This window comes from Argopecten irradians, chromosome 6 (genome assembly GCF_041381155.1).
Source record: "Argopecten irradians isolate NY chromosome 6, Ai_NY, whole genome shotgun sequence".
In the NCBI taxonomy this organism is placed as follows: Eukaryota; Metazoa; Mollusca; class Bivalvia; order Pectinida; family Pectinidae; genus Argopecten; species Argopecten irradians.
In genome coordinates, this window is record NC_091139.1 from 32,704,441 (window position 1) to 32,713,102 (window position 8,662).

At 33.7% G+C, this 8,662-nt stretch overlaps 1 protein-coding gene across 1 annotated transcript; it reads right to left on the minus strand.

Moving 5' to 3' along the window:
- Positions 1 to 34: 34 nt before the first annotated feature.
- LOC138325664 (uncharacterized) lies at positions 35 to 4,122 on the minus strand. The gene is made up of 4 exons (XM_069271480.1): positions 3,892 to 4,122; positions 2,925 to 3,101; positions 1,985 to 2,086; positions 35 to 1,264 (listed from the first exon to the last, which is right to left on the minus strand). Exons 1-4 carry the CDS (start codon positions 4,112 to 4,114, stop codon positions 1,056 to 1,058), a joined length of 711 nt encoding a protein of 236 aa, XP_069127581.1. The 5' UTR covers positions 4,115 to 4,122; the 3' UTR covers positions 35 to 1,055.
- Positions 4,123 to 8,662: the final 4,540 nt, after the last annotated feature.

Genomic DNA, 8,662 nt, shown 5'->3' on the forward strand with positions numbered 1-8,662 from the left:
TTCTGAATTTACATATGTATATATTATACAGCTATCTGCTAATGCGGGTAGGTATTGATTGTGACGTTATGTGTTTACGAGCGTAACGTCAGTTTTTTTGAAAAAAAACGACGTGATTGAGAAGAAATGTAATGTAAACACAACACTATGACGCAACTGTATAACCATAAATAGCATTAACTTTATTTTGGTTTCTTAGTGAAAAATATCAAAAAGAATTTAAAAAAAAACAAACCACAAAAAAAACACAGATCACATACGTGACTCCGAATAATATAAAGTCATTTCTAAAAACAAACAAACAAAAATCCGTTTTTAAAAACATATATATGCTTTGATGCTCATGTTTTTCCCCCACAGAGTAACATGCACTGCTTGTCTGTATTGGATTTTGACGTCCTTGAAAGTCTTTTTCTATTGTTATTATACTAGTTGTATATCTACATGTACTTCCGTAATACTTTATTTGTATATAATACTATATTTGTATGTGAATATATTCAGCAGCTGCATATTCTTTCAAAAGACTGGAATAAAGCATTACGAGATTTATGTATGAACACTCGCAGAAATTCAATCTTTAAGGTAAGCTTCATGAATTCATTACAGCTGAGGATACTTTTACCATTTTACTCTAAAATCTTACATTTTTGGACAAATTTCAAATGAACGTATTTATTTAGCTGCACATATGAGTCTACATACATGCACATCTTGCCATCGGTTTTACTTAACAACATTTCATATAACGATAAAATTTGAATTTAAACAATTAAAAAAAATAAGATATAAAACTGAACTTTCGCAAAAAAGTCATGATATGCTATGCGATGAGAATATTAATAACAAAAATCAATGAGCAAAGCGAAGTCCGGGTATCTGCAGATAAAAAAAAGTTAATTATCATTGATATTTACATCCTATTTTGACTTTGAATTTTGCTCAATATCTTCATTCCAATAAAAGGAAAAACACATTAGTTTAATGTTCACTATAAAATGTCCTTTTTTCCATAAGATCAAATAGGAAATAAATCATATGCTGCTCGTTGTTTACTAAACTGTACGATAAAACAACATAGCATACCACGTGATGCACCACGTGATGTACGACTTTTGCCTTTGTGTTGCTGTATTGTTGTGATTTGGAGTGGTGTGGTGTTTGTCCTCCTCGTTATTTGGTTTTGAAATCACAGCAGTTGGTTTGGGTGTCTCAGAGCTACGCACAGTAGGATCCAAAACAGGCGTGGTTGTCTTTAGAAATCCTTTAATAAATCAATCCATTATCACATATGAAAATGATGGTATTAATTTTTTCAAATCCATTGGGTAAGCAGTGAAAATGTACACGTATGTTGCTACAACCAAAAGGCAGTGAATGTCAATTATTTAGATTTTTTGTGAATAATTGTGATTTTGATAAATATTACTCAATAATTTTTGCTAACCCATAAAGCTACATCATGTCTTAAATGGGTTATATATTTAAGGATTAAAGTATCTTTCTGGGGGTTCTGTCGAAGGATAAAGTTGAGTAGGGTATCGATATTTGGAATGGACCGCGAAGAAGCGGTCCATGAAACAAATATCTATACCCTACTCAACTTTATCCTTCTATAGAAACACCAGACATATGTGCTCAAACCTATTTTGATAGGCGTACCGTGCGATTGGTACTGTACTGAAAACACTAACAGTTTCCGATGGGGACCATCATATATCCATCCGCGTGGCTCCAAATTGCGCGTGACATACTCAATTTATCGAGAAATAAAGTTGAGTAGCCTTTGGTTGAAATCAACGGGGTTTATACTATCAATTCACCACTGTAAATATTAGTTTTTGTATGATGCAAAACTGAACAAGATTAAGAACATTAAAGTTAAAAGAAAGCTTTCAAAAAACAATGGCGAAAGTGGTTTGATTAAGATATTTAGTAGTGTGTAATGAAGAATCTGATACGTATAGCGTTGGTGATAACCTACCCGGCGGAGTTTTCTTATGCCGAAGTGTCGTGGTCGGTGCTTGTGTTGTTGAACAGACCGTTTGTACTATATTTTCACAATCAGACGAGGATTCATCAGTACCTGTCGAGTGGAGATTAATGGGCTCATTATAGAAATCATGGGATTCACCATGATATATGCCATCAATAAAATACTATGAATAATAACAAGTAGAGATTAATAGAATTCACTAAAACATTCTTAATTATACCGACTAGATATTGATATGATTCATTTAACTATTCATAATTCATTAAACTGTTCTTAATAATAATGAATATACATTAATGAGATTCGTTACAATGTTCTTGAAAATAACAACCAGTTTCAAATATCTATTGGCAAATGCCAACAATTTAAGCGAGGACATATACTATAATGCTATATTTCTGAAATGTTCTGCAAGAAACATCGAACTGTCAGATCATAATATTGATTCTGAGTTTTGCAATAAGTCTCGATATTTCCATGTTGCTGATAACTATGGAATATCATAAAAAGCATTGATCTACTTTTCATTAAACCTTGACGGATTCAGCAGCAAAGCATTTAAGTTGTACAAGAGTGGAAGTGGCATCCTCCAAATTACAACTTTCACTCATTGGTTGTACTAATGGTTCTCTTACAACTTTGCGAATCGAGCTTATTTCTGTATTCACCAATACAAATGTACGCAATACATAAGTATTAAATCTCAATCTAACTGACATATGTAATTAATCTATAAAAGTTGCAAATTCCCAACAAAAGGATAGAAAAAATACTTTAAAACTGTTTCTTTCTTCTATTATTCGGTATATACTACGGAGAGTGAAATGAAACATATAGGAAATTAAGAATTTGAAAATGCTTTTTTAAAGTAAAATTTTCGATATTGGACAAAGCACTAAGGCCCACCTATATTAGACAGGCATATTACCTTTGGGTACTTTACTAACAACTCCGAGACCACAGACGGTCAGAACGTCTGGGGTTTTGGATGGTTCTTCTTCACTAGACTGTGGTTGATAGGACGGAGCGACGTACCTCAGAAACACCAAGTAAGATTTGCTCTCCTGGAAGTTGTTGATAAAGCATCTACCTTCTATACTTTGGGCTTCATTTTGAAAAGACAAGAAATACTATTTATCTCACCATACAAAATTGTGAAATCGCATATTATGTAAATTGAAAATAGTAAAATATTTATTTCTAAAAAAATGTTTAACGGACCACTAAGTTTCCGGAACAAGAATAAAACAAAACTCTTAAACAATAATAACATACACGAAAATATGGGGGGGGGGGGCAACAACAAAACAAATGCCTGTGTAATCAACGATAACAGTGAATTCTCATTTTGCTGGTTTGCCGTCTGGCGCGTCAACTAACGCGATGATTCGGAAGAGAGCGGGAAAAAATGAATTATTCTAATTAAACTATTGAAAAATCAGCTAACAACTTTTGAGACCCTACTAAATTATCGGTCTCGCTTTACATTTCAATTTAGAAAATGAAAAAGCCTTTTTGGGTAGTGGGCCTTTTTTTTTTTTTTTTTTTTTTTTTTTTTTTTTAAATATTCTTTAATTTTTTAGTGAAGAAAAATAAATCCGCATGGTTCTTTAGTAATTTATTCAGAACTGATAAACTACTGAGAAATTATGTAAAACAGTTGTTAAAGAAATCCATGCAAAGTACTATTCTGAATTTTATAATGAAATGTCTAGCCTGATGAACTAGATACAGTTCTGTATTCTCTATTCATATTCACAAATTACCGATTTATATTGCCATTCTAGTTTGTTTTGTTTACCATTATTTTGTTAATTTTTTTTATTTTTAATCAATATTTCCAAAGTGGATATAGACGACAATATATATTTTTTATAAAATAAATCTTGTCTTACAAGTGTGTGTGATGTTGATAACTGCTTCTGGTTGCGTTCCGTTGTCCTTCAATATACATTTCAGTGTCATCTGAAACGACGTCGGACTGAAGGACTCCGTTATTTCACCTGTAGCTACTAGATGTGAAAATTCGACCCTATCCCTAAAATCTCCCGACATATTCTTCTGGCATCCAAGGGAGGAAGACATCACGAGAATTATCACAAACAGTTCCAGATACATAGCTCAACAGTCTGAAAACAGACGTGAGTACCTCGATAAGATGATTGATTTAATATCGGAATATGAAAGTTGGAAAAATAATACAATGTAGATTTAAAACAAAAGATATCTTGGTACAGTCACCGATACAGTAGGTTTACCTACTTTATTTATATTTAAAAGATGCTCCACTACCGACAGAGAATAAACGGTACCCATCATTTGAAAAATTGTGCAACAGAATTTTTTCGAGATGCAATTAACAAAATTTTTAATGGTGGTAATGGTGTAAAGTAAGTAACTTTTGTAACTGAAGAATATACTAAATCGTCTTCTCCTATTTTTGATAGAGAAAAAATTCCATCTGTCAGCGGTGGAGCATCTTCAAACTTACCCATTTTATAACGCGCTTGTGTAGGGAATGGTGTTGCCAAACCATTTCTTACGATATACGAAGCACAGTGTTGTTTTCAAGCTACCTTTGGGTAGATAATCGAAGAAAGGTGTTTTAAATTTCCAGATAAACAAATTCATGTCCACGATCATACATATACTTGGTAAGTAAATAAGTGTGAAATATACAAAACTTAGATTTGGTTATAAACAGTCGCTTTATGGTTTACACTCTATCTTGTCTACTAAATTGCTCGCCTGATACAAGTGGTATATTTTGCTGAAAGTCAGATGGGATGTTCGAATTCATTGGAATGTTGTCATTTTGGACTCCCATATCAAATTAACTAAAACTTGTTTTTCTAAGGTTGTTACATTCAAGCTAGTTAATACATGTATAACCAATAAATTACACAAAACCAGAATAAAAAATATAAATATCATAAACCATTAAGAACAAAAAAATTCAAGTTGGCCTTCGAAAAATATCAAAATTAACATATAATAAGTATAAAACATTTTTATCTGGTAACTATTTTGGAAATGAATATATCATTAGTAAGCATTACCCTTTACAGTTGCTACATGTATATTTTTCAACTGATATCGTTTTCAAGTATATTGTACATTAAAATGGTTAAGAAATGGTTTTTGTCGAAGTACTGAATCATATGTTTTATTGACATTTTTGATGGTTCAATGCCTCATAACATCTTTGTGCATATCAATTATATTCAAACTGGTTACGAAACAAAGGCATCCATTCTATATTAAATAGTAATTGAATATCTGTCTTGAAAGTTTGTCCAGTTGCTCTGTATGTAGGGCATAATAATGTACCTGCTGTCCTTCATTATCGTAAAAAGGCGACTAAATTTTGGTATCGATTTTCTTTTTCTTCCCAACATCGCTGCCTAAATGGCAGAGTTGAAACTCTCGCCCATTTTGGGGAATACATCCCCTAGCCGAGCCTCACATTACTCTAAAATGTCGCAGTGTCTGGTCAGTACAAAGGGAATGGGGACGACTGTTTGCCCGTTTGTCATTTTAATGTGAACGCGTGGGCTGTGATTAATAGAATCTTTCCCAACCTAGAGGGTGTGACAACGAAATCACAACCCGAGGGGTAATTCATTAACGTCTAACCCGAGGCTTGCCGAGGGTTGGACATTCAGGAATTGCCCCGAGGGTTGTGATTTCGTTGGCCCTGCAGGTAGGGCATTAGAATTGTACTTGCTGCCCCTATTGCATGATCGATAAAAGGCGACTAAATTTATAAGGATCTTATCTTTTCTCTTCTTCCTAACTGACTTTATCTTTCCTAATGCTTCCCTTGGCACCCGCCTCACTTTTGGCCTTGAGTGTGAGCATTCGCCCCTGTGAGGAAGGCTCTGGGTTCTGTCCCCTAGCCGAGACACACCAAAGTCTTTAAAAAGTGGAAGTTTCTGCTCCTGCTTATTTACATATTGAAGCATGCAAAACATCGTTATTACAGGTTATTACCATCAAATAATCAATTTCAAGAAGTGTGTATTTTCATTTTATGATAAAGATGTATTGCATAATAAACTAGTTTGTTGTCGTGTTTTTTATTATGATTAAAGTAACGTCCTGTTAACAGGCAGGGTTATGTTGAGACGGCCTCTCATGTATGCGCTGTATTGCGTAAAGAAGTGAGGGAGTGTTTTGGGAGACTGGTATATTTGTGTTGTGTCTTTCTTGTATAGTGGAAATTTTGGAACTCTTGCCCTTTGTTCTATCACTGAAGCATGCCACCAAGACACCGAGCAATACAACCCTCCTAGTCAAATTATACTGTCTACGGACGAACCAGTCGTCCCACTCCCGGTATGCTGAGCACTAAGCAGGAGCAGAAACTACCACTTTTACAGACTTTTTGTGTGTCTCCGCCAAGGGACCAAACCCAGAACCTTTCTCACAGGGACGAGTGCTCAACCGAAAGCCCAAAGTGAGGCGTTGTCAAGGGAGACGTTAGAAGTCAGACGTCAGTTAGGAAGAAGATAAAAGATAAGATCATACACTTAGTCGCCTTTTACGATCATGAAATAGGTGCAGCAGGTACAATACTAAATACTAACACCCTACCTGCAGAAACAAGTTAACAAGGTAAGACTGAACATGGCATCTTACCAATAATTATAATAAGATTAGTTTATTGCTAAAAAATCACATGAGGTTATTCCTATATCTTTCAAAATGACTACTGAATGGGTAATTCCATTCTGGGTAGAAGAAAATCTGTAAATATTAAAAGTATTGGTTGGTTGATTACGTATAATGCCCTTTTCACAGAAAAATGTCATTTTAAGAACGGTCTACCTTACATATGTTGCTTTGTTGGATGCCTTTGGTTCGGGTGGCTGTGATATGATCAAGTAGTGCCTTTTTTAATGGTGGAAACATTTCAATGCATTCTCACTGAAACATGTTGCCAAATACACTGGGAGAACATCACAGTCGGTCATATATACTGACATCGGCTACTTGTATAGTAGTCGTCTCGCTCTCTTTCTGTTGAATGCTCAGCAAGAGCAGAAACAATGTACATGTATATTCTGTAAAAAACATACTTACTGTAGCGCAAGGCGAACATCTGTAAATTATTATTTATCGTCGCGGATATAAAAATAACGCAGTTCGATGGTTCAATACCGCTAAAAATAAGTACGTTACAGTAAAGAGACGTGTCTCGTGCAAGTAATAGTTCCCAGAGCCTTTCTAAACAGTCAACTCAAGGCGGCCAAAAGTGAGGTGGTGTCAAGGAAGACGTTAGGAAGAAAAGAATATATAAAGCCCCAAAGGTCGCCTTTTATGATCATGTAATGGGCAAAAAGGTAGAATTAAAAACGCTATAGACACCGAAACCAGCGAAATGTAAAATATTGTCTTAAACAAAACCACACAAAATACCAATCTACATGTAATAACTAATGAATCAAAGCAATTTTATCATACAATAACCGATTTGAAATTAAGTTAATTAACTTATTAATTAAACATTAATTACAAGAGTTAACTTTATTATATTAAGAATTCTGTTCAATGACGGTATGACGAATATGTACACAAAATTTTATCGAAGAGCATAAAGAAATTGATGATTTTATAGCAAGAATATCAAATTAGGATTGAAATATATCAATGTTGCAGTTTGTCAACCATCTTGTCCGCCATCTTGAATATTTCAATTTCCCCAATGATGCCACGGTGGCATCATCCAGTTTCTGATGGAGGACATGTTAAAGAACATTTCTGTGCAAAAACATTTTATGCGAACTACTTTTTTAGGTTGGGTGGAAAATCACCATTTGGCACCTGGACTAACATTTGTAACGCGTTTGGTGACATTTCGTGTTTTACTTATTTCCAAAAGTTTTAAAATTAGATATCAATCGAACATATGTATGTTTTAAACCATAACACTATGACAAAATTAAAATACAAAAAAAATGTAGACCGAGAAAAACTGTGAGAATTCAAACATCTTACAATAGCAGTGGATAATCATTAATATTAATTGAACAGGCCATACTGGTAATAATATTTGTGTACAACGCGAATTGTATATTAATAACATTTTGAACGGAAAAATACGACTGAAATCTACAAAACTATGAATCATATTTTACATATCATTCCGTTAAAATAGATATACAAATTACCTTTGTTTTATTGGAGGAAAGTCTTAATATAATCTAGTCAATGGTAAGACGAATAAAAAATTGAATGGTTTGGATAAAGATGTAGCGTCGTCCATTAAAGTTTTACATTTACACTGATTAAGCTGAATGGCCTTCAGATTACCATAGCTCCGCTTCGAAAAATACTTCTCCAATACTTGTTATTACCTGTTTTGAAAAGGGATTCTTCTGCTACACATGTTAAATTGATTTCTTCTTCATCTCAGAGAGTCAATATGTATATATCTATCGCATTACATGTTCTACGTTCTATTGAAAATATCTAACCAGTTTTTCATGAGCATTGATTTCTTCTGTCGGGTAAATTCTTGCTTCATTTTTTATGGATATTTTAAAAAAAGTGCAGACATTTTGCAGGTATTTACTAATGTTTTTAACCAGTTAACATAACACATTGTTGAATTTTTTTTACTTAGCAACTGTCATTTACGAACATATGGTAGTATGTTAGTAT

Excerpts from the sequence above, each read along its gene's own strand:
- LOC138325664 (XM_069271480.1), bottom strand. The coding sequence starts at position 4,114 with ATGTATCTGGAACTGTTTGTGATAATTCTCGTGATGTCTTCCTCCCTT. Across the intron at positions 2,087-2,924 it reads TGTTAGTAAAGTACCCAAAG|GTACTGATGAATCCTCGTCT; the intron begins GTAATATGCCTG and ends TCCACTCGACAG. Across the intron at positions 1,265-1,984 it reads GCATAAGAAAACTCCGCCGG|GATTTCTAAAGACAACCACG; the intron begins GTAGGTTATCAC and ends GATTTATTAAAG.